Consider the following 26426-nt stretch of genomic DNA (forward strand, 5'->3'; position numbering starts at 1 on the left):
AATTCTTTATATTTTCATAGGATTTTTCCATTACAGGATACTTTAGTATGTTTTCTTTTGCCCCAAAAACTCTGGGAGGGAGGCAGGTAGGTACCATTCCTTTGGCAAATGTTTGTCAAGGGTTTACTGGGTTGGTAGGCCCGGATTTCACATACAGCTCCTGCCTTCTTGGAGCTCAGATGCCAGTGGAAGTGAAAAACTAATCGTTGTGTCAGTATGGTTGGAACTATAGTGGGAACGTGAGCAGGGGCTCACGGGGCGATACGACACACAGAAGAAACACCTTCATTCTGCCCAGGGGTGTCAGGGTAAGCTCTTCACAGGAGGAATTTTTGAGTAGAAAGATGTAGAATGAGGAGGCCTTTGCTAGGCAGAGGTGGTAAAGGGAGATGCATTCTGAACATGGTCCATTTGGCTTAGAACTTGCGAGCCTGGTATGCCCATTTTACAGTGTAGACAGGGTACCGGCCACCGGCTTGAAGTCCCACTGGATGTACATAGGACAGGGTTCTGGAGCCCAGGAGTTCAGGCTAGCCATGCCTAGGGCAGCTGTTCATCTGGAAAAAGTGGTTTCTGGGCCAGTTTGTTAGGGAGAGAGTAGTGGGAGGGGCCTTACCCTGAAAATTGTCCCTTCCAGGGCCTTTCCTGCCTGTAGCCACCATGGTTTGTTTTGAGACTGAAATACGAATATCCTGCATATGATACTATATTTCCATCATGTCCAAGTCCAGTAGGGTTGTGTGCTTTAAGTACCGTTTGCCATGTACCTCTTGGAGTTATTGGGGAGTTTTGGGAGAGAAATCACTATTTCTGGATGATTCCAAGTCCAGGCACACTGACTGCCCTCCTGGAATCTCAGTTCACAGATCTTAACCCAGACAGGGATTTGGGCTCTTGCCTTTTGTCTATAAAAGGCCCTCGGCCACCACCAGGACAGGACAGAGACAGCGCCCACATGCCTGCCGGAAGCCTGCTGCCCTCCAGGAACGGCGAGCCTCCTCTGTGCTCAGCAGTTTTTATTTTTATCTCATCAGCGTGTTCCTCCTTTTAAAGTGTGAATCCTAGTGACCCGAATGAGCCTGTCTGCCTGGGCCTGGGCCAGCGGGACCAGGTTACTCCAGTTCAGAGGCGTCCCTGGCCTGGGATCGCAGGGCCGGGGGTTTCCTGTGTGACTGGCTGCAGTGGGGCAGGGCGGGGTCACCCCAGCCAGGAGCCCAAGTGGCCTGCCCGACCCGCCAAGCGCCAAGCTCTCGAGCTGGGAAAACGTTATGCTAACTGTGGACTGGGGCCTGCCTTCCCCTCCCGCATCCCCTGTATAGCAGCCCTTTTAAAAGAACAAGCAAGCAGAGTTGGCATAATTCAAATTAATATTTAGAAACACAAAGCCAAGTGTGTGTACCTCTCAGAGTTTGGCCGTAGATAAAATTCAGGTCCGCTGGCCTGGCTGTTCATGCATGTGGGGCTCTGCTGAGATTTTATCCTTGCTGATGCATCAGAACAACAAGGTTTCATGTTCAGAGCTGGGCATCGGGGATGTGCTCTCTCCCTGGGTGTGAGTGGTCAGCGGCGGCGGCCCCAGCCTCCCAGGGAGGATATGGGTAGAGTTTTAGAAACAGGAAAGCAGAGGCCTGCCCTGTGCCTCTCTTGGCTGATGCCTGAAACTCACCTGACTCAGAGGGAAGGAAAATAACCTTTGGGGGCCCCCTGTGCTATGCTAGGACCTGATTTAAGTACTCTGCCTACGTAGGCTTGTGAGTTCTACACAACTGTTCCGTGAGCTTATAGTTATTGGAGGGGGTTTTCCGTCCAAGGGCAGTGGTTCTCCAAGTGTGGTCCCTGGACCCGCGGCACCAGCCTCACCTGGGAACTGTTTAGAAATTCAGATTCCCAGGGCCCAGCCATGATCTCCAGAAATCAGGACTCTGGGGAGGAGCTCAGTTGATCTGTGTTTTAGCAAGTCCTCCGGGCAATCCTGAGGCACTCTAAAGCTTGGGATCCCCCACCCGAAAGGTGAAGATCACAGACCTGGGACCAGTCCGGGCTCAGGTCTCAGATGTATGGCGTTGGGTTGGGCAACCATTCTGTGCCTCAGTGTCCTCATCTGTATGTTGAGGGGTGGATATTAATAATGGATTACACTAATGTGTGGATTCCATTAAGTAATTTATATTAAAACTAGGAATGGTGCTGGGCACATGCCCAGCACACCCTAAGTGTTTGCTCTAAATATCTCAAATTTGGCTTTGATCCCAGATCTGATTGGCCTCAAGGCCATTTACTAATTTATTGTACTGGCTGTTTTGTAGAAACCGAATTCATCTAGCTGTTACAGCATCTCATTCTGCAAAAATGTAGGGTGTTCTGTAGGCCCAGGCTAGCAAAGAGGTTCTTTCCTCATTGTCACCCTAGTTCCTTAGTAGGAGCTGCTTGGAACACTGAGAGAAGGATTTTAAGGCCATGCCTGATCTTGGCATGTGTGTGTCATTATTGATTAGTGATGTCTGTCCTGGGTGCCCATGCAGGGTCCTTCCTTCCTGCTGTTGGTGGTGGTTGTTGAGCAAACTAGAGTAGATTTTCTTTCCAAGATTTTATTTATTTATTTGAGAGAGAGAAAGCGTGTGTGAGAGAAAGACATCACGAGCACTGGGGAGAGACAGAGGGAGAGGGAGAAGCAGGCTCCCGCCTGAGCGGGGAGCTCAACGTGGAATTCGATCCCAGGACCCTGGGATCATGACCTGAGCTGAAAGCAGACAGACACTTAACCGACTCAGCTACCCAAGTGCTCCCCCCTTTTTCTTACAAGTAAGATTTATGTATTTATTTTAGAGAGAGTACGTGAGCAAGCAGGGGGAGGGGCAGAGGGAGAGAGAGAATCCAGAAGCAGACTCCCTGCTTAGCACGGAGCCCGAAGCAGGGCGCAATCTCAAGACCCCAAGATCACGACCCAAGCTGAAATCAAGAGTTCGCCACTTAGCTGACTGAGCCACCAGGCGCCTCAGTAAATTTCTGATCCTTTCCTGTTACTGGGTTTTAATGGGAGGCTGTTAAGAGTCACCGCTAAATGCCACAGACCAAAGGAATTATTGTGGGATGCATGTGTTCAGGGTGGGTTAGCAGGAGTCTGCATGTGGTTTGTGGGTCATGACTGGCCCAGGAATTAATGTACTCCTTGGCCTGGTGCTGCCCCTTTTGGGACTTGTGGGTGGCTGTGACCACAGGAAAGGACTGGTTAGGGATTTGGATGTTCTAATTCCTGGCCAGACACCTTTCTATTTTATCACGATTAATAGTAGCTCTTAGCCCCGTTTTGCAGATAGGGAAAGGGCTGTCACAGCAAAGTACCACAGACTGGGTGTCTTAAACAACAGAAATGTATTTTCTCACAGGTCCAGGGGCTAAAAGTCAAGGTGTCACCAGGGTTGGTTTCTTCTGGGGCCTCTCTGCTTGGTTTATACATGACTATCATCTCCCTGTATCTCCATGTGGCTGTCTACCCAAACTTCCTCTTCCTTTTTTTTTTTTTTTTTTTAAGATTTTATTTATTTGAGAGAGAGAGCGCAACAGCTCAAGCAGTGAGGAGAGGGAGAAGCAGACTCCCTGCTGAGCAGGGAGCCCCATGTGGGGCTAGATCCCAGGACCCCGAGATCATGACATGAGCCGAAGGCTGACGCTTAACCGACTAAGCCATCCAGGCACCCCCAGACTTCCTCTTCTTAGAAGGACACCCTCTGTGTTGGATTAGGGCTACCCTATGGCCTCATTTTAACTTTACCCCCCTCATTAAAGGCCCAATCTCCGATTACAGTCACATTCAGACATCCCAGGGATTAAGACTTCCACACGTGGATTTTGGCGGGGGGTACAATTCAACTCATAACACCCAGCCTCAGAGTATCCATGTGGGTCTTTCACAAAAGGGAATCGTTCACTGACAGGTTGGCCCTGAGGTGACTGAGTTCACTGAGTACAGAGAGGAGGAAAAGCCAGCTGAGAGGGGTGAGGGAGTTCTCTGAGGAGCATGACATTTTGGACATCCTTTAAGCATGACTTTATAAAGCAGAGAGGTAACTGGAGGTAGAGAGGTAGGCAGGGGTGTGGAAGAAAGGGAGGACCCTGGTTTAGGAGGTGATTGGTTGTAATAGTTAAGGCAAGTGATAATGTTGTTGTCATGACTTACTCAACATCCATACCCCCCCCCACACACACACACACTAAGAAAGGGAAGCAAATAGTGACATGCTTTGCCTGGTTCACTGCTGTGTCCTCAGCCTAGAACTGTGCTAGGCACAAAGTAAGAGTCTGGTAAATACTGGTTGAATAAATACAGGAAAGCATGATGGTAAAACATAATATAAATGCACAGTATTTAAAGTAATGTTAGTGTCTGAGTGGAGACACAGATTAAAGGGACAGAATAATATCTCAAAAGCCAACCCTAGCATTTATGAGCAGTTAACATATGATGATGGAGCATCACAAATCAGCGGGGAGAAGGGATGAATAATTTAGTCAATGACCAATGCAAAATAATTAGGTCCTTTCCTTACAACATGTATCAAAATAAATTCCAATTAGACATGTCAAAACATGAAAAAACTGGGGCAGCCTGGTGGCTCAGTGGTTTAGCACCTGCCTTCGGCCCAGGGCGTGATCCTGGAGTTCTGGGATTGAGTCCCACATCAGGCTCCTTGCACGGAGCCTGCTTCTCTCTCTGCCTGTGTCTCTGCCTCTCTCTCTCTCCCTCTGTGTGTGTGTGTCTCTCATGAATAAATAAATAAAATCTTTTTAAAAAAACATGAAAAAACTAAGTATATGGGAATATAGTGAAGAGTTGGCTTTCTAAGCATGAAAAACACTGGGGGAAAAAGAATAAAGAGCAGTGGATTGGACTGCTTTTAAAAATGAAGCACATAACTTAAGGCATATATCACACACCTTAGAAACAAAAATTTATTGTCAATGCAGAAAAATTACTACCTGTGACAGAAAAACACATGTGAAGCCTTTAATATACACAAAGTGTTGCTTATTTAAGTCTATGGGGGAAAAACCATTTATATCTCAATAGAAAAATTAGATAAAGGGGAGATGTAGATAATGCATACAAGAAATAGAAGCAACCAAGTAATATAGGGGAAGGTGTTTGACTCAGCTACTATAAAAAAAATGTAAAGTAAAACAAGATATAATTTTTCTCCTATCAGGTTACCCAGCAGAGGTTGGGTTGCAAAAGGCATTTTTCTAAATTGTTGGTGGGAGTATAGCTGGAGAAAGCTTTTCTAGCACACAGTTTGAAAAGGCTTAACTACGTACATATCTTTTGACCTAGTAAAGCCAACTCTAAAATCTAACCTAATCTAATCTAATCTAACCTAAGGAAATAATCAGAAATACATCTCGATATATGTGCAAAGATTTTTATTAGAAACATGAACTATGTAGGGAAAAATCTGCATGACAGCAATGAAGGAAACAGCAATTCAATTACAGTACATTCACCCAGTAAATATCACATAGCCTTTAAAAATAATTTTTAAAAAAATATTTATTTATTTTAGAAAGTATGTACAAGCAAAGGGGGAGGGGCAGAGGGAGAGAATCTTCAAGCAGACTCCCTGCTGAGCATAGAGCCTGATGTGGGGCTTGGTCTCATGACCCATGAAATCATGATCTGAGCTGAAATGAAGAGTTGAATGATTGACTGAGCCACCCAGGTGCCCCAAAAATAATTTCTTAAAGATTATTTCATGCAACAGTTTTTAACCAAGGGTCTTTATTTGCATCATGCTCACTACTGTCCCAGTGGCTAAAGCAAGTCACATGACCAAGTCACTGACTCATAAGATGTGAGGACTGACGGCCACTGGCTTATCAGATATATTCATCTTATGATTATGGTTTCTAAACACAAGACACGCAAGAACACGTGCACATGTGCGAATAAGACAGAATGTTATCAGTGGTTATTTTCTAATTTCTTTCTGTGTATTTTCAAAATTTTCTATAATGAATATATATTTTATCATAAGCAAAAACTATGACATTGAATTAGAAAAGTGTGGCTATGGCTTTGGAGAACTTGATAAATGATAAGGGATGGATTCAGAAGATGGTTGGGTGGATAGAATTAACCTGTGTTGGTGGCTTTTTAGGTGGTGGATATGGCAAAGAGTAGGTGGGTTCCAGATAATGACGCTCAAGCCTTGATTGGATGGTATCTAAGATGCGGGGAGGGTATGTAGAGCAGCTTTGCTGGGGGATAGCTCATTTAATGTGTTGAGTTGAGGTCCCTCTGAGGCATTGTAATAAGAGTCCAGCAGATATTGGAAATACGGAGGTCAAGTTTGGAAGGGAAGTGGGTGCTAGAGAGAGAAAATTTTTTTTGAATCACTGCTGGTCATTGTGATAATATATGATTGGATCTTTGAAAATATGATTGGACCTAATATTTAAGGCCCTGGCAAGACAAGTGTAAGGCTGGTTCCAGTTCCAGACACTGCTTCAGGGTGGCTTTCCTCAGAAGGCCTTCCCTGCCCCAGCTCCAGAGTAGGTTAGCCAACCCCCTCCCTGGACCCCGCCATAATGCACTGTCACAAGTACCTTTTGGAGCACTTGACATGTTTGTAACAAAATAACCACATGTGTAGTTAGTTCATCAATGGGAGTGGCCCCACTATGGATTGTCAGCTGCATGAGAGCAGGGCAAGCCCTGTCTTGTCCACTGTTGTTAATCACTGCTGTCTGGCACAAGTTTTCTGGCACAATGATTGAGCCAAAGCACACAGCAAGCAAGCCAGAGAGTAAATGGGTAAGAAGGATTCAGAGAAGGTGTTGGGGGCCCACAAGCCTATCCAGAGAAGGGTTTCAAGGAGAGAGCAGGCCCCAGTGCCAGGCAGTGGTTAGAGGTGGGGAAAGATGGGTTTTAGAAAGAATGGAAGCAGGTCCGGGGAAGAATATGATCAGTCTTTCAAGAGCATAGGTGGGCGAGTTGGTCTTGGAAAAGAGGAGTAGAAGCTCTTCTGAGCAACAAAGTAGTAAAGACGATGGGACAAACACATGAGCAAGAGGAGGCCGTACAGTAAATTGGACATCATGGCTCCAGATCAGCTGGGCTGAGTACTCTCTGACATTTGATTTTTCAAATAGATGTCCACAGGAAATAGATGTCCTGTTTGAGAAACAAAAGCTGTAGTCCTATCTTGCACCCTCACCGAGCCACCGAGAGTCCCCCAAGAGAGCCCTCCTCACCAAGTCTGGTTAAGGAACCCTTAGGTGTAAGCCATATAAAGTTGTCTGTGCTGAAATCCTCACATTCTTAGTTAGGTGTCATATTTAATTCAGTGATTCTTAAAGTATGGTTCCCAGTCTGGCAGCACCTGCCTCTCCTGGGAACTTGTTGGAAATGCAAGTCCTCAGACCTGCTTAAATAGAAAACTCTAGGGTGGGGTTCAGCCCCATCTGTTTTATTAACACTGGGCTTAAGAACCACTGTCTTAACTCCAGAATACAAGCCAGTGGTTCTTAGACGTGAACTCGCTCCACTGACACTGATGCAGGATCCTCCAAGTGCAGGGATGTCTCTTTTCTTCCTGCCTGCTTCTTGGAAGAGCTTTTGAAGTTGTCAACTTAAAACCCACTCTGGAATTCGCTGAGCTTGGAGAACTGGGCTGCTAGAGTTCGAGGCCCCCGTCTTGCCCTGGCTTCTTCCCTATTACATGGCCAATAGTTTCTGCTGGGATCCTAGGCAGCTTTCTGGGCCTGACTCTGCACCGGAGGTTCTGAGCCAGCTGGTCAAGAGTGAGGGGAGGAGAGCAAAGAGGGGAGGTCTCCCTGAATTCAGTATTTTAAATTAAAGACAGTTAAGAACTGGAGGGGCCTGAATTACAGGCTGGAGGATAGATAAGGTTTCACACTTAACAGCTGGAATTCATAGCGCTGGTGTCTGGGACCTATTACTTTGAAGACACTGCAAGATGCTGTTGTTTAACAAAAACCAGCCCCAGCCCACCAGCAGCTGTCGTCACTGAGACTCAGCACCCTGCTGGGACACCAAGCTCCTGGTGCGTCTTTGGGTTTCCTGGACATAAAGGCTTGGCAGTGGTGGCTGCTACTGTTACTTTTAAGGGACTTCTTAGCTGCAGCTCACAGTATGGACACCCAGCAGCAAATGTTAATTGATAGAGAGATAGAGGGAGTTTTCTCCCCTTCCTAATTTGGAGGGACAGATGTCCAGAGACCAACCAGATCTCCACACATCTGAAGCTGACTCTAGAAACCAGGGGTTGAAGTTTTACAGATAACCGAGGCTCTCGGCAAAGACTAAGTGGCCATTTGTCCCTGCAGTGGGATGCTCACTCTCCTTTTGAAAACCTGTAGATATGATATTTTAGGAGCCTCACTGCCTGGGATTTGTGTTCCAGTCTGTTCTACATGTTTGAGTGCAGTGTTGTGGGTAGATCCTGGGGCGCTGTGGCTGACACCATCCCCTGATGTTAGGGTTATTCCTGGGTGGGAGGCCAGTAGGTAAGTGCCTGTAATGTCACTCGGGAGCTCCCTCTCCCTTTCTGGAAAGCCTCTGGTCCTCCCTGCAGACTGCAGACTTGTGTCCAATCTAAGTTCTTTTGTGTTTTGCACACTTTTTTTTTTTAAGATTTTATTTTTTTATTTATTCATGAGAGACACACAGAGAGAGAGGCAGAGACACAGGCAGAGGGAGAAGCAGGCTCCCTGGAGGGAGCCCCATGTTGGACTCAATCCCGGGGTCCCAGGATGACACCCTGAGCCAAAGGCAGATGCTCAACCGCTGAGCCACCCAGGCATCCTAGCATTTTGCACACTTGTATAGTGACATCTTTTGCTGTTGCTCAAACCATAGGGAAGATGGGAGTCCTCAGTTCTGGCTCTACTTTACCCATAGGACTCTGAGCCAATAAGTAAATCTTTCAAAATACTCTTTTTTACCCTCTCTGAAGGAAGTAGACGTCAATCATACTTCTTCCAGCTGGTGGACCCATATATATACAACTTTTTTTGGGCAAAATATTGATAGTAGTTATTTATCAAGAATTTTGGGGAATTTAAAAGCCCTGTACATACTGTTCTAGTGTCTCCAGAGAAATATATCCAATTAACAAAGGAGAGGGAGGAGAGAAATGGTTTGAGAACTTCCACTAAGGTACAGAGGTGTGATTGTTCATTGATTGCCTTGCACAGGGCTGCTCCCACCCCACACCCTACTCCAGGCCTTCAGTGTGACTCATAAGTGCTGGAAGATATTTCCCTGGGACTGCTCCCTTCTCTCACCATCATCACTCACTGACTCTGATGAAAGAAGAATTAAAATGTTCAGTTTTTCTGATGGCCAAATAAATGTAAATTTAAACAGCTTAATAACACCTTTTCCATGTATTAGATTAGGTAGTTTTTACATAAATTATACAGGGCAAGGAAGCGGGTCATACAACTGCTTGTGGAAGTCTTAAGTCTGCAAAGCAATTTTGCAAAAGTTATTTAAAATCTTAAAAATATACATAGTCCTTGACCTCTTAGAAATGTATTGTTTGAAACAGTTAAAGTTATGCAGAAAGTAGTATGTTCAGAATTGTTCACCAAAGTGATGGACAGTGAAAAATTTGAAACAGCTGCTGGGATGGAAAAAATTTAATCTACCCTTCTACGTTCTTTGGCTGATCTAATAATTACATTGACATAAGACAGACTAATAGGAGAAAAACAATTTTAAAAAATTTTATACCTATGAGAGCCTCATAAAAATATGAGACCCAAGGGCAAGTCTGGCAGTTGAAGCTTATATGCCATCCTGAGCTAAAGAATGCTCAAGGGGCCTTGGGCTTCAAAGGGGAAGAGGGTGATTCACAGACGAGTAGATGCAGGATGAGAGCAGATATTTGATAATTGGCTGTTTGCTCTGCCATAGATGGGTCATTCACATAGAAAGTTATCTCTGGTAATAGCTCTCTTTTTGGGCCAGGCTCCATGTCTAAATTGTTTTTGGTAGTTAAGGGAGAGGTAAAAGTTTTTCTTGAATCTGCTGAGCCTTGATTGCCTTTAGCTCAAAACAATCCCCATCCCAAAGTGGCATATTGTGGGGCAACGTACTCTGCTCCTTATCACAGCTTTGATGTCCAGCAAAGATTATTAAATATAGCATATATCTGTATTTATATCTCTATCTCCATTAAAATGACATGGAATCATGACAATTAATAATGACAATAATTTATAACATAATGGTAATTTAAATAATAGAAACAGCATACACAATATAATTCCAATTCTACAAAATGCATATATTCATTTTATTCAAGTCTAAAAGAATATAGATGAAGATATTAATGATAATTCCAGGGTGGCAGGATTATGGTTAATATTTCTTTTCTCTGTCTCTCTCTCTTTGTATTTTTAAACTTTTTTCAAATAAATATGTGCTTTGCAAATGACTTTTTTTTTTTTTTTGGCAAATGACTTCTTTAAAAAAAAAGTTTCTGTGAAATATGCCCTTATAATTGCTGCTTTAAACATCTCCCTGCTCAGAGAATCTTACTGGCTGGTTTGCATTATAAGGAGGAATGAATATTTGCTTTTTAAGCTGATTAATGAGGCCATTGCTTCTGACAAAACCCAGGGGTGAATTTTGTCTGGCCTAAAAGGAAGAGAAGCCTAGCTAAGAGGTGAAAGGTCAACATTGAAGCCAGATGAAAAATTTTGGCTGAAGCATTAAGTTGGAATCACAGACCCTGCATTGTGTTGTGTTAGATAACTTTCTGATTTCTAGTATGTTATTGAAAGTGGAAATTTTTTTCTCTTGCACATTCAGTTGATCACTCTTACTATTCCCCATAACTAAGTTCTTAAGAAGGTGCTAGTGCATAGTTGAAAGCAGTAGCAGTAGCCACCTTGGGCATATATGGCACTCTGGTGGTTACTAAGATATGGGCAGTGGGCTGAAAGGGTCACAAGAAGAGCCAGTCTCATTTGGTCTTGAAGTGCGCCCGGAAGAATCATGTATACTAAGTGTTATGTGAAAATAGCACTCTTTTCTTGGCTGAAAATATGTGATCAATGTAAAGTTGAACTTTAGAAATATTCATTTCTAAATGGTGGCTTGTTGGAAACATTAAAAGGCAGAAGGGTTGAAGCTGGAGGGAAAGAATGGCGATTTAGTCCAGGTTAAGAGAGACTTTGGTTAATGAAAGCTTCCCAGAGAGCCTTGAGAAAGGCCTGGAGGATAAGCATTCATACTGGTGGATCTTCCTTAGAGCTCCAGGGTGGGCTTTCACACTGGGGTCTAGGAGTCTGCAGGGAGTGGTTGAAAATGAGAGGAATTACTTTGAAGCCAGTCTTTGTGGAAAATACCAGACAAATCACTGGGCTGCAGCTTACTTTGAAATGCATTAAAAAAAAAAAAAAGATGGGTGGGTGGGTGGTTAGGACAGATGTATGATAAAGCAAATAGTGTGACACGCTAATGATTACAGAATCTGGGTGGTAGGTGTGTGTTTACTTTAGAGTTCTCTGAATTTTCCTGAAGGTTTGAGAATTTTCATAATGAAAATACCAGGAGCAAAAAGAGCAACTAGTTGGCAAAACCTAAACTTATGGACATTTACAGGAAAGACTAGGTAACAAGGAATCCCCCATGAATCCCAAAATTATAAAAAGGGTAGGGACCAAAAAAATACCAAAACCCATAATCATCAACATGGTAACTGGCCAGCACTCGTTTAAAAAACAACAGTGTGCGCGCGTGTGTGTGTGTTGCTTACTTCCATTCTCACAGAATTTGATGCATGTAAGGAAATACATATAATGCAAGAGATTAAAATGTTGGAAGGAAGCTTTGTGAATGGAAAGAGAAAACAGAAGGATAAGACAAGATCATCCCTTGAAGTACATCCCACGTAGTTCTGAAGGAAATGCTAGGAAAGACCCTAGGAAAGTGGAAATGTAGAGGGGAACAGGGTCAGCTATAGTCCTTACCCCTTACCAGGTGAGGTCATGCAGGATAGAGTGGTCACTGTCCCCACAGTACATAGTTATTTGAAAAACTCATTTGATCTGGTTACTTATTTTACCTCCCCCAACAAAAGCCAAGGAACAACCAGAGGACTTAGGAAGAGCCCACTGGGGAGGAGTGTGGTGAGAGGTATTTCTTCCTGAAGGAAAAATTATCTGTAGATGGTATCTGCAGCATTTTCTGATTTGTATTGGGCAGATAGCTCTTCTTGGGTGGAAGTGTGTTGAAAAAAATTAAGGGGAGAAAGGTATGAGTTCCAAGAAGTCCCCAGTTCACTTGGATTAGAGAAGGCATAGTACCAATTTGAGAGCCCCTTTGGTTTAGGGATCTCTGAGCCTACATCTTATCATAACCACTTGGATTAAGAATGACCAAGAACCTCATCCAAGTTCTAAGGTTCTGCCATTGTATGTGACACCAGGGTGGGAATTTGGAATGGAATCAAGAGATGCCAATGAGGGTTTGAATGATGACTTCGCTCTTGCTATGTGGCATAGCCCCTCTATTGTCCTCTCTACAGCAAAGCTAATGATGCCAGGCCTTTGTGATGGGCAGACAAAATGGGGGTGTTTGTGGGGCATCTAGCTCTGCGCATTGCAGATGGCAGACTGAGAAGACAGTTCTTTCCCTCTCTTTTAATCCTCTGCCCTGATAATGAACCTATAGCTGTACCTCAATTCTTAAAGAAATAATAAAAGTAGTTGATAATTTTTCTCAGTTTAACAGAAGAGTTTCACCCTTCAATTTAAAATAACTTGATACTTAATTTCTTTTCAACATTTTTTATAGTTTTATCTTTGGGGCGGTTCAAGTCTTTACCTTTTTGTAAAGAGACTTGCATTCTGTATGAATGGTACAGCTTTGAACGAGTTTAAGAACCAATTCTGTAGTGCATGTTTTGCTTATTTATCTGTGTATCTTTTTGTTTTCAGTTTAGAGGATGAAGGAGAACAAAACAATGTGGTCTACTCAGCTCCAGAAGAGTTATAGCATTCTTTACACTTCTTTGAGGGACAGTGGTATGGACTGATCTGAAATTAAAGTGCTAGCAATTAAAGAATTTAATCAAATTATTCAATAATGATAATGACACTTCAAGTGGTAACCCCAGTGTTAGAAGGCCTGGCATTATGAAATCTGAACTTAGCAATTCCATGTTTATAGAAACATTTCCAGGTTGTTGATCAATCATTTAGAACTTCAGTGGCTAAAATACCAATTTGATTTTTAGGAATGAAAGCTTTATATTCTTACCAGTTCTAAGGAAGATGAGAATTGTGTACCAGGTCGTCTCCATATCAATTAGGATAAATATTAGTAAACATCATTTATTGAGTACCTGCTATATACTAGAAGGCAGTATTCTACAATAAGTCCCATTTCATTGAATCCTTATGATGACCTTATTAAATAGAATCATTATCTGGATTTTACAGATAAGAAAATCCAGTCTCTGATCTATTGTCATCTCATGGGATAAGTGTTCCTGACTTCTTCACAGCACACTGGCCACTTACTACTCCTTTACCCTGCTTTAATTTTTATAAACTCATCACCACTAGGCACATTACATAATCACATAATTTATTACGTATTCCATTTGTAATAAATATAATAGAAAAACTGGTTTGTTGCAGATCACTCCTCACCAGTGGTGTGCTGGAGCTGGTCCCCACTTCCCTAGGGCCAGTGGTTAAACATAAGCCAGCAGACCACTCTTCCCTACCCCTTGGCAGAATGGAAGCTGCATGAGAGTAAAGATTTTGTTCTGTTCATTGCTTTTTCTCTGGTTCCATACGCCTGGCACATAGTAGGTGCTCAGTGAATATTTGTTGCATGAGTAAAAAGGGGTGAGTGCTTTTAAATCATACAGACCTGGGTGCAGTTCCCTGCCCTCGTGTGGGTTTTTCACAAGACACTGAATCTCTCTGAAGCTATAAAATAGGACTTGAAATCCTTTCCTCTTCAGCAGAGAGTAAACTCTCCCACAGCCAGTAATAAGAGAAAGTAATATTGTAGCGTACAAATCATCAAATCAATCCCTGAATATTCTTTAGCTTTGGAGTCTGTAGTTCATTATAGCTGTGTCTATGAGGAGAAACTCTGAGGTGAAAGTACGAAAGGCTCAGTGCAGTACCTGATGTCTGGAAGACACTCTGTTAATGGCATCCTCTTTCTCCTGCTCATTGGTTCTCTCTACTTGTCAGTCTGTTCCTGGGTCTTTTCTTCCAAACTCCCAGTTTTCTTCCAAACTCCCAGAATAAAATTGCCCAGTCTACTGTAGCTTTATCTCCTGCAGTTAAACCATGCTATTAACTTTCTAATGGGATTTCCTGTGGGGCCCCAGACCTTAGATTAGGTTAAATGGTTCAGCCTTCTAAAAAGTGGCATTACGTAGGCAGTTTGCTGCTGAGAACAAAAGTGCAGGTGCAGAAAAGTGATTCCCAGTCTCCAGTTGGGAGCTGGCCTCACTTCCACTGTTAGCTTGTCCAGGCCTGGGTCTGATCATCTTCAGCTGTCTTCAGTTAAAATCAGGCTTCCTGGGGCACCTGGGTGGCTCAGTGGTTGAGCATCTGCCTTCAGTTCAGGACATGATCCCAGGGTCCTGAGATCGAGTCCTGCAACAGGCTCCCCATAGGGAGCCTGCTTCTTCCTCTGTCTTTGCCTCTGTCTCTGTGTCTCATGAATAAATAAAAAACATCTTTAAAAAAAAATCAGGCTTCCTCACTTCTGGCCATGTGACTGGTTTGTGCTTGAAGAGATTTCCAGAAGGTGCTATCCTGATTCCACCCTGTGAGCCCCCTCCAGGTGATCAGCAGCCCTGGGGCCTGAAGCCATGGGAGCCCTGAAGCTAGATCTAACAGAGGGAGATGGATTCTCTTTTGGATACTTTTCCCCACATGGAAGATGAAGAGTGCTGCAGTTTGAGGAAGAGCCAGTCTTTCCATTTACTGAACAAGCCAATTGCCAAAAGCAAGAGATTAGACATTATCCTGCCCTTCAGAGACCCCATCTCTGGAAATATCAGCTCAGATACCCATGATGATGTAGAATAATAACAAAAAGAAGGAATGACCAGTGGTGGAATCTTGGAGATAACAACTGGGGCAATGAGGAGGTGGAAAGCACTGGGCTTGGGGAGCCTACCCAGGATGTTGCTCATGACACAAAGGGTCCCCAAGAGGAGACCCCACCTCACTACCACCCCTGTCATCCCCTGCCTGGAAAACAGTGAGAAAGCAATTTACACCTTTTTCATCATTAGTTCCTGACTCACGTACTTGAAGCAAATTCCAGCTGGTTAGTCTTTCTTTTCTATCCTCAGCTACGAGCCTTGGACGTGGGCCCTTCATCGTAGAGCCATCTCTTTGGGTTTTTCCCCCATTGCCAAGTAGAGAAAGAAAACATCAGACTATAACCAGATGGGAAATAGGGGGAAACTGGCATGGTTTCAGCGCATTCTAGTAAATCTACTCCCCAAAAGCAAAGTGTTACAAGCAGGGTGCCCTGGCAGCTGCACATGTTGGGAAACAGGATGCTTTCTCTCATGAATTGACTGAGAGTCTCTGAGGAAGAGGCAAACCTCACTAGAGTAAAGGTTCTGAGTTGGCTGGAAGCTATGCCCTCAGCCAGTCCCCTCCCAGGTCTGAGAAGGAGATCCATCCTTGATCCAGGTGAGCAGAAAACAGAACCATTGTCAGTCTGCTCATAATATCTGTTGGAAATCAACCATTGGTCGGTACAAACTTTTCCTTATTTAAGGATGAATAAGACAAAAAAGACTTCATGGAAAAGTCCTGCAGAACAAAGTAAAGTCAGTGGCTTCTGAAGACCCAGAAAATCATCTATAGCAGGTCACAAAAAGAATTTGGGGGAAATGTGTGACATCCTCAGCATATTACAAAAAGATATGTCCTCTCTGGAACAAGGACAGAAAAACATAAGGAAAGGATGGGTTGATAAGAAAAGACCACAGAAATAAAATTTTAAAAAGAGATTCAGTGAATAAAGAAAGGTTTTGAGGAAACAAAATTCAACAACAGAACTAAAACCCAAATTAGCAGGAGTATAAAGAGTATTTATGTGTGGTAGGCTGAAAAATGGCTCCCAGAAGATATCCATGGTCTAATTCCTAGAACTTATAAATAATGTGATGATACATGGTAAAAAAAAGACTTTGCAGATGTAATTGGTTAAGTTAAGCATCTTGAAAGATGGGGAGACTATACTGAATTGTCTTAAGTGCAGTCACAGGTATCCTTATAAGACAAGCAGGGGGAGATTTGATAGAAGAGAAAGCATTGTGATCAAGGAGACTGAGACATGTCACGGGATGCTGGCAGCCACTGGAAGCTGGAAGAGGCAAATAACACATTCCCCTCTAGAGCCTCCAGAGGGAGTGTGGCTGTTTGAACACCTTGATTTTTGCCTAGTGATACTGATTTGAGGTTTCTAGCCTCCAGAACAGTGAGAGTAAATATGTATTAAGTTACCAACAATTTGTTAGAGCAGCTCCAGAAAACTAACACTAACACTATGAGAAATCAAATCAGTGATGTGAATGAAGGGGAAGGAAAAAAAAAACAACTTTGAGAAATGGTTCTGGAAAAAAGAAAAGAAAGAAATGGTTCTGGAAAATACAAGGAAGAAAGAGAAAAATAAGAGACAAGTTTACAGATATGGAAGACAGAACTAACTGCCTATGTCCAGGTTATTGGTGTTGGTGATTACTAGGATCAGTGATCCAGCATCAGCTACCTCCCTGAGCTGCAGAGAGATTGGGCTCACCATGTTCTGAACACTATTAGGGAAGAGAGGTCCAGGTCTGGGCATAGCCTGGGAAACATAGAGAATAACAAGGCCAAACGGGGGGAAATTCACAAAAATCCAAGTAGAGGAAGAGTAACAAAAATCAGGTTGACTTTTGGCTTGTTCTCTGTAACAGAGAGTCTACGTCTATGGAAACTGTCAGAATATTAGAACACCTGGGAGTTTTCTGTTGTCTTGTTTTTAATTCAGATACGTTCCCAGGCCCTGCATCACTCCTCCTTACGTGGAGTCTGGAAATCTGACATATTAAAACATCTTCTGATTTTCAAGTAATTTGGGAAACCATCTATAAAGTTTTGGGGGCTATGTTGTAACCCAACAATTTCACACTCAGCTGAGTTGTCCATTGTGTATGACGCCAATCAGAAAGACATTCTCAGACAGGTGAGGGCTTAGGAAAACATATGAACATGTTCCTTATTTTAAGGTTTACTTTAAAGATATATTGTAGAAGTTCAAGATATTTAAAAAATACGGCTCAAGAAGAGGTAGCACAGGGGTGCCTGGGTGGCTCAGTTGGTTAAGCATACGACTCTTGGTCTTAGTTCACATCATGTGATTGAGCCCCATGTTGGGCTCCGCGTTCAGTGGGGAGTCTTCTGGAGATCTCTCCCCCTGCCCCTTTTCCCTTTCTCTCTGTAAAAGGAAGAAGAGGGAGAGGAGGAAGAGGAAGAGGAGAAGAAAAAGAAGTAGTAGTAGTGGTGGTGATGGTGGTGGTGGTAGTAGCACAAGCCCTGGAATCAGTAGAACTAGAAAGCAATTATTATTTTAAGTTTGGTAATCAAGCAAATAAGAGTGTCAGAAATTGTTCTTAAGACCAGCTATAGAATGGAATCACAACGTGACTGTACTCTGGATCTAAACTGTAGGGTATTGTTAATGGAAATCAAAAGGGAACAGGAGGTAAAGGTTTGTTGTGCTGCTTGTCTGGAAATAGGTTGGTAGCACAAAAGTTGTTTCTTTCTTCTTTTCTGATCTTTAGAAAAGTGTTAATAGCTGAAGAAAGACCCTGAATAATATTAGTACCAATATCCACCATTGACGGTGGTTTACTCTGAGCTAAGCAAGGTGCTTCGTACTTCCCTTGTGTCATCTCTGGTCAAGGTCACAGGGTGAATACCAGATCCCTGCCTCCCACCTGCTATTCTTAAACTTCCTTTAGGTCCTGCAACCAGTAGGTGGTACAGCTTGAACTGCAGACTGACTACAGACCCCTTCCCTAATCCCCTACATTAATATGAAAACTTAGGGACGCCTAAGGGTGGCTCAACAGTTGAGTATCTCCCTTTGGTTCAGGGCGTGATCCCGGGTCCTGGGATCAAGTCCTGCATCGGGTTCCTGCAAGGAGCTTGCTTCTTCTTCCGCCCATGTCTCTGCCTTCTTTCTATGTCTCTCATGAATAAATAAATTTTAAAAATATGAAAACTTAAAGGTACACACTGGAGATCTCCCCCACCCAAAATTTCTAGAACTACTCAAACCCTGGGAAGTAGAAAAGCATCATAAAAAAGACCATCAATAGATCCAAAAAGACCATCAATAGATTTTAAAAAGCAGAAAATATACAGAGTACTTCCTTTAACTTTAGTGCATTAGAATTATAGAAAATACAAAATGATACAATTTAAAACGCAATTACTTAGAGATAAAAAAATATAATCCAAAGAACCGTGGACGCTGATAAGAGATCAAATTAGCAATTTCAGACTTAGTGGTAGGAAGCAAGAAGGCTACGCAATGAAACTTGAAACAAGGATGTATATTCTCATAGAAAAAAATTCATGGCTTTATAAATAAGAAATCTGAATAATGAATACCTGACTCAAGAGGTAAATAGAGAAACTCAAGAAAACAATGGAAACTTGTAGAAAGGAATTAATGAAGGTATATTTTGACCTACTTAATTAGAAAAAAAAAAGTTCGACTTGATAAATCCTGGACCAATTTTTTCAGAAGACCAATGTGGTAGACTGATTCCTCACAAACCTAATTTTTTAAATGAGAAAAATATCTATACATGTTAAAGAAAGAGGAAGAGGATATAACCACAGAAGCAGATGTTGTTTTTTTAAGTTAAAAGTGATCACTAGCATCATTCTGTGCTCAAAATTTGAAAATCTGAATGGTCTGGACAATTCTCTAAGAAATTTCTAAGACATGGAAATTACCGTAATTGATTCAAGCAGTTGAAAACCTGAATAGAACAAAAACCATAGGATTGTCATAAGAGGAGTTTCCTGCTCACTGCTTAGCACACTAGTTTTTTTCTAACCTGCCAGCGTGAATTCCATGTAGATTGTTCCAGTGCTGGTGTTGTACTGGTCAGCGCTTGGCTTTGGGAAGGGAGGACGAGATGGCCAGTGTGTGTTTGGCAGCAATGGGGTGAGATGCTGAAGAGGACATGTCTGAGAAAAGCAGCGCCTTCCCTGGGAGCCTGCCTTCCCTCTGAGGCCTGTGTGCTCACTGACATCCGGGGGCTGTGTTTTCCCAGCCCCGAGCCAATGGTGGAAGAAAATATAGCATTAGGGAAAACAAGTCTGTATCTAAGATCCATGGCATCTTCAAAAATGTGATGATCAAGAGAGAACTCTTCCTTACTTTCTTCAGGGGAAGTTAATGTGGAGCCTTCCTTCAAGGAGAAGGGACAAGCATTTGGATTAACTGGGTTGACCAAGTTTCTGAATTCGACTTCCGTGCAATGTCCTAAGTGGCCTCCATGTCCTGCATGGGGACATATGGATAGAAGGTCATCGTTGCCTATGGCTGCTGCTGGGTGTGATTCCATCTTCTCTCCAAATTGTGCTCTTGAGCCCCCTGTCCCTCGCTGGGGGGAGGCTGCCTGGAGTGTCCCCTATGCTGTTGTTGAGATTTAGATCTTGTCTGCCAAAGATGCAGGTGGGAACGCCTCCCTCACTTGCCTGGCTCCCGGTTTGGGAGGGCATGCTGGGTGCAGAACTTGGGTCCCACTGACTCCACTCTTGTCCCCTACTCCTTCCGCACCCCAAACCATTCACACCAGAGCTATTTTATACCTTTTGTGGGCATCTTCTGTGTCTTGGGCCTCTATGACATCACTGCCCTAACTCATCACTAGCTACCCTGTGCCTTCGAAGTACAGTCCAAACTCCTTAATATGGCTTACCAAACCTTCTAAGCAGGCCTAGCCCCACTTATTTTTCTACAGAATCATCTTTCAGCACCTACCCCACCCTCCAGATATCCCTGTGGTCCCTGGTCTACCTCAGTCTCTGGTGGCAGGGCGGTGGGGGGGTCATGTTTCCTCTACCCCCTGGTTCCTTTGCTCCTGCTTTCTCCCACTCCATAGCTCTGCCTTGTTGAAGCCCATAGGCCTCAACCTTGAAGTCACTTCTCAGGGAACCTGCCAGCTTTGTGTAATGCCCTTCCAAAGGACCTCATGGCACCCTGTGTTTGCCTCTTGAGAGTGCATCTTGTGGCTGATGCACATAGCAGGTTCCTCCATTAGACTCAGAAGTTTGAAGGCAGAGGCTGTGTTTGCTCATCCCCCCATTGCCAGCGCCCAGTAGTGCCTGGTGCATAATATATAGCCCTTAAATATTTTATCCATGCGGTGAGTGGATGGCTCCATGGTATATATACATCCTTTGTGCATTTACCAAATGCTGCTATGTCTCATGCATTATAATGTGTCACTTCATGAATGCAGGGTAAACTCAGTGCCAGAATCCTGAGAGGGAGGGAGCTGGAGTGAATTCTTGAGTCTGGTGCCCCTTTAGGCCATCCATCTGTTCTGGCCGCATGAGTTTCTGCATAGTTGGGAGTTTGGCCTTTGAGTGTTTTTGCAGCACCCATAGAGCTGTCTGCCTCTTATCTGCCTCTTTTCTGCCTTTTCAGGGACCATGAAGGTTCAGTCTTCAGCTCTAAGCCACCCCAGCCTGCAGGGGAGCCCTCCAGCTTCCGTCTTTTCAACTTTGCTGCGTTTCTTCCCTGCTTTCAATGTCTGCCTGGCACTCTCCCCATCGCCCCCTCTAATTCCTTGGCAGACCTTGCTGTACCAGGCTCCATCCAGCTGAATAAGACCTCTGCCCTCAACCAGCTTACCTCCTTTGTAACTCAGGCAAACATTAATCACATGCCTCCTAGGTCTATCCAAGTGTTGTCCACTTTGACTTCAGAATTTGCCCCTAAAGTTGTCATTTTTCTAAGTAAATCACTGCTACCAGCTGCTTTTGTGTTACTATTTGCCTCTGTTCTCAGCAGAGTGCTGAAAAAGAAATTGCTGTCATTGTCACTTCCATCTGATGGGAGCTCTGCTGTTTTCAGAGGATGGTGACCAAGCCCCGGGCCTCAGCATAAAGATATGCACTCTGGAGTCCAGCTTTGCCAGTCCACAAAACCCAGGAAGGTCTCAGATACACCTTCCCGGGCCCATGCCCCAACAGAAGCCTCGCCTCCTTGAGGGCAGGGACAGTATGTGCTCATCTCGGACACCCAGATGCCTGGCAGTTCCTGAACTATAGGAGGTGTTCAATATACATTCGTGGAATTTATCAAAGGACAGAAGGAGGAAAGGGAGGAAGGAGAGGAGGAGGAAGGAGTGAAGGAAGGAGGAGCAAAGCTGACACTGAGAGGTAAGGGTAAGAGATGAGAGGTGTCAGTTGGAGGATTTGGTAAAGGGGTTTGCAGCAAGTGACATTTCATCCCAGGGACTATCTGTATCAGATGAAAAGAATCTGATACCATAAATTCTGAAATAAATACTCCCAAATTGGAGCGTTTCCAATAAGGGAGGAAATAACATTAGGGTAGTTATATAACAGGAAACATCTCATATGTTCTTAAAGGCTGCAGCTCTAAAGAAGGGAAAAAACCCCACAGCTCCCAGAAGAAATCCAACAGTGCAAGCAGCTGTAGCAGTAACTTCTTATTGACATGCGTTGTTTCCATTTTAAAACTCCAGCCCTACAGATTTGAATGTCTTTTCATCTCCTTTCCACCCTTTCTCCCTTTCTCCCCCTGCCCCTAGAGCAATCTCATCTTACATTGCTGCATTTTAGTAGTGTGGGAATGCTCCTATGGTTTTTTTTCCCTGACACACACACCCCCATGTGTTAATACTGTTCAGTATTGGTTTTAGAGCAGATTTTTTATTTGTTTATTTATTTATGAAAGACAGAGAGAGAGGCAGAGAGAGAAGCAGGCTCCATATAGGGAGCCTGATGTGGGACTCGATCCTGAAACTGCAGATTACACCCTGAGCCAGGGGCAGGTGCTCAACCACTGAGCCAGCCAGGCGTCCCTTTATTTTAAAGATTTTATTTATTCATGAGACACACACACACACACACACACACACAGAGAGAGAGAGAGAGAGAGAGAGAGAAGTAGGCTCTGTGCAGGGAGCCCAACGTGGGACTCGATCCTGGAACTCCAGGATCACGCCCCAGGCTGAAGGCAGACGCTTAACCGCTGAGCCACCCGGGCGTCCCAGTTTTAGGGCAGATGTGAAACGAGTTTAATCTCACGTGCCCGCTTCAGTAGATTGGTTGGGTCTCATTGGAGTGTTGAGAAGGATTCCAGACCTGTGTCTAAGTTAAATGGGGGCAAAGTTGACGGAGAGACGTGGAGAGGGTTGGAGAGCGGCACTAGGCGTGCGTGTGTTTGCCACGTCCTGTTCCAGGGGCAAGTCAGAGCAGGGGGTGGCATCCTTCAGGCTTTGACTTAAATGAGAGTCAACTGATGTTGTCTTAATTTCATTTTCCCTTAGCGCCTGGCCCTGTTGGTTTTCAGCTCATGTTCTGTGGTGGCGTGCATGTAATATCTTTGCAAGCAGGGATAAAAAGAGAGTTGAATATCTTAACTGTGTTTAAACCTTTCCTCTGATCTGGTTGATGTCTGCTATCCGATCCCTTGAATCTGACTTCAAGGCCATGGACAGGGGCGGGAACAAGAGAGTGCTGAAAAATGTCCTCTGGTAGAACTATTTTCCGGTGGTTATTTCAGAAGCAATTTAAGCTTCTGAAACTCGAGCTCCGATGGAAAACCCCTAACTTAGCACGTAAGTCGCCATCCAAACCGGTGGCCTGGAATTTAGATTCGTGTGTGGGGAATCAGAATGTGCTGAGGAGAGGCCAGGAGCTTTGACCGACCACCGGGCACAACCTGTTAATAGCAGGCATTTGCACAGATGCCTCTAGTGCCTGTCGCCAGGGGGAAACATGCACGGTCATCTTTTTGAAGGCAGTCTTTTTCAGAGGGAGAAACTGAGGCCCGGCTGCTGATCCAAGCTGGATTGGGCCAGCTCTAATATGGACTGGGCCCTGCCAGTCGGTAGGAAATGTTCATTGGGTGCTTTCCGTGTGCCAGTTTTAGACACTGCGAGTGCAATGGTGAGAAGACCCTCCAGCCCTCAGCCGCCGGGAGCTTCCTTGCTGTTTGGGAAGAGACAGGCCAAAGAACCCCAACATGTAAATGCTTTGGGGGACTATTAGCAAGTGCACTGAAGAAAATACAACGTGATGATGGGGGGCGCTGCTTGACCTCAGTGTCCAGAGAAGGCTGCCTGGAGGACGTGGCGTTCCCGGTGGGCCTGGAGTGCCACAGCAGGCCGGAGGCCGGTGCTGTAAAGATCTTGGGCAGGACCCACGCCAGACCAGCAACTGCACCGAGGTCCGAGAGATGAAGGAGAGCCGGTGTGGTCGGAGCAGAGGGGATGCCCCGCTCGGAGAGTTGCTGAATTGGGGGGTGGGGGGGTGGGAGGGTCTCGTAAGCCGCAAGACTTCCCTTGCACCTCCTAGAGTTGCTGGTATGTGGGCCGTTGCGTTTGGTTGGATGTGCTTGCTTATTTGGAGAGATTACGAGGAGTTCTGTCAACTCAAGTGAACCTTCTCGTGAGCGTAACCCGTTTGGAGGGAGGCTCGTGGTACAGGTGAGGGGCCCAGAGAACCCCGGCGGGGTGGAGCGCGGAGGCCGGTGACCATGCACCAGTGGCCCTGCGGGGAGGGAGCGTGGTGACCACCGGCCCCTGACCTGCTCCCTAAACGGCCTCAGGGCGCCCCGGGCTCCTCCCAGGCACTGGTGAGTCCAGCCTCGTGTCCACAAGCGCTTCGAAAGCGGCGTGTCCTGCATCCGCTTCTGAATTCCCATCTCAGTTGCTGAGCACGGTCCGGGCTCCGGCCCCTAACGTGGAAACCGGTGGGCTGTGTCCACTCCACACCCCTGCTCTCTGCTCGGTGCCCCCGCCTCTGCCGCTGGCCTTCTGTGGGTCGCCCTGTCCCCAGGCGGGGCTAGCCCAGCCCCTCCTCCAGGAAGCCTTCCCTGTCCCCCGCCAGCGCCGGGCCGCCCTGCGCATCTTGGCCCGTGCCCTGTGGCCTCCAGGAGGCGGCGAGCCCCGGGCGGGGAGCATGCCCTGGTCCTGTGCGCCCTCGGCTACGTGCACACGGTCGGGCGCGGCCAGTGTGCAGCCAACGGCGGAGCAGGCGTCCACGTAAGCGGGGATCGTAGCGCTCGGCTTGTTATCGTCAAGGGAAGGTTCATCCTGAACAGGGGCCACTGTTTTCTTCTTTTTCTTCCTCTGAATTAGTTCAGATCCCTTACATGAAAAACTTTTTTAAAAAATTTTATTTATTTATTCATGAGAGACACACAGAGAGAGAGAGAGAGAGGCAGAGACATAGGCAGAGGGAGAAGCAGGCTCCATGCAGGGAGCCTGACGCGGGACTCGATCCCGGGTCTCCAGGATCACGCCCTGGGCCGAAGACAGGGGCTAAAGCGCTGAGCCACCCAGGGATCCCCTGAAAAACTTTTTACGGTGAAGTGTACATAACGTAAAATTTGCTATTTGAGCCACTTACGAGCATACAGCTAAGTGGCATTAAGTACATTCACACTGATGTGCAGCCGTGACCAGCATCGATCTCCAGAACCTTTTGGCCATCCCCCAACGAAACCCTGTACCCACTACACAGCAGGCCCCCGCTCCACTCGCCCCCGGCCCCTGGCAGCCACGCTTCTACTTTCTGTCTCTGAACTCGACTATGCTAGAGGTACCTGATAGAAGTAGAATCTTGCAATATTCGTCCTTTTGTGTCTGGCTTGTTGCATTTAGCAAACCGTCTTCAGGCTTCCTCTGTGTTGTAGCACATGCCAGGACTTCCTTCTTTCTAAGCTGAATAACAATTCCATCTTATGTATGTACCACATTTTGTTTATCCCTGCATCCGTTGGTGGCCATTGTAGTTGTTTCCACCTTTTGGCTGTTGTGACTCATGCTGCTATGAACACAAGCGTGCAAGTTCTGTTCCAGGCCCTATTTCCAACTTTTCGGGGGTATATGCCCAGAAGTGAAATTTCTGGATCCTATGATGAAATCCACTTGTACTATTTAGAAACAGTTTTAATAGTTCTGAAATGGTCATTTCAATTCAAAGCAAAGGTTACTTTAGATGGGATGAAGCAGAAATGCAGGCTGACATGTCAAATTTTTATTCTCGTGACTTGGCTGATGGTTGGCGGCGTGAAATGATTTGTTTCAAGTGTGGTTTCAATTTTTTTCTTACAGCATCAAGCTTCTAGCTGTGCAGGAACTACTTGACAGAGAGGCCCTGGAAAAGGTAAATATTTTGTTCTTACTACCCCACATTCACAAACTTAGAGCAGAGTGCTACACATGGGAAGAATTCCACTCCCTGTAGCCAGTGACAGCACTTACTGCAAAGTGGGTCTGTTATTTTGTGTTAACAGTCAGTGAACCATGCAAAATTTTCATCCCAACTCCCCACATTGCTCATGTCCTGTTACAAACCCAGCGTTGCTCAGCTCTTTCAGGGTTGTGTGAAAGTGGAGGCTTGCCATGCTCTAGGGCAGCCTTTCTTTTCCTCTTAACACCAGGCACTGGACCCGACTCCATGCTGGCCACTTCACTCCATTTCTGCTTGTGGGTATTACTCTTTGGGCTTGTGGATGATAGGATGGAGGCCCAGTGAAGTTAGGTCACTTGCCCAAGGAAAAATAGCTAAGCGGCAGAGTAAAGGTCTGAACCCCATGGTTCCATTTCCCCAGTCAGTGCTTTTTCTGTTTAACAGGCAAGTTCGTGAGTTTGAACCCCTTTTAGGCTATTTGTTAGGACTAAGAAACTCCCTCCCCTCCTCACACTAATGGTTCGCTATGCCCCGGAAAGGATATCCAGGGCCTCAGCTTTCTGTGGTCAAGTCAAGCACATAGCCGGGGATCCTTTGGCAGTCATGAGTTCAAGTTCTGTGTCCAAGGTGGGGTGGACTCTGGAAAACAGACCAGGCAAGACCAAGAGCCACCTCATTCGCCTCCCAACTCATACCACGCTGCTCTCCTGGGTGGCTCTCTCTCTTCCTGAGTACGTAGCTGTGAGTGCTAATTAGAATCTATAATGTTAATGTAAAAGGAAGTGGTTAGAGATAAAAACACTATTATTATTTAATTTGTAGATAAATTTGCAATATTATTTTATTTGTAGAATTTTAAATGGTCCGTCTGCTGGTTGGCACCAAAGCAAAGTGTTTAAGCACCAAACAGTGATGTGCGGGGAAGGGGCTGCTGAGCTCTG

General features: G+C 45.0%; 1 protein-coding gene across 1 annotated transcript in view; it reads left to right on the top strand.

The window, feature by feature from the left end:
• Nucleotides 1-26426, top strand: part of EEPD1 (endonuclease/exonuclease/phosphatase family domain containing 1) — a 109866-nt gene that overhangs the window by 44192 nt on the left and 39248 nt on the right. The window contains exon 3 of the mRNA XM_025464623.3: nucleotides 25407-25458. Within this exon, the coding sequence (XP_025320408.1) occupies nucleotides 25407-25458 (52 nt within the window). The remainder of the gene's footprint in view (nucleotides 1-25406; nucleotides 25459-26426) is intronic.

This window comes from Canis lupus, chromosome 14 (assembly GCF_003254725.2).
Source record: "Canis lupus dingo isolate Sandy chromosome 14, ASM325472v2, whole genome shotgun sequence".
Taxonomy (NCBI): domain Eukaryota; kingdom Metazoa; phylum Chordata; class Mammalia; order Carnivora; family Canidae; genus Canis; species Canis lupus.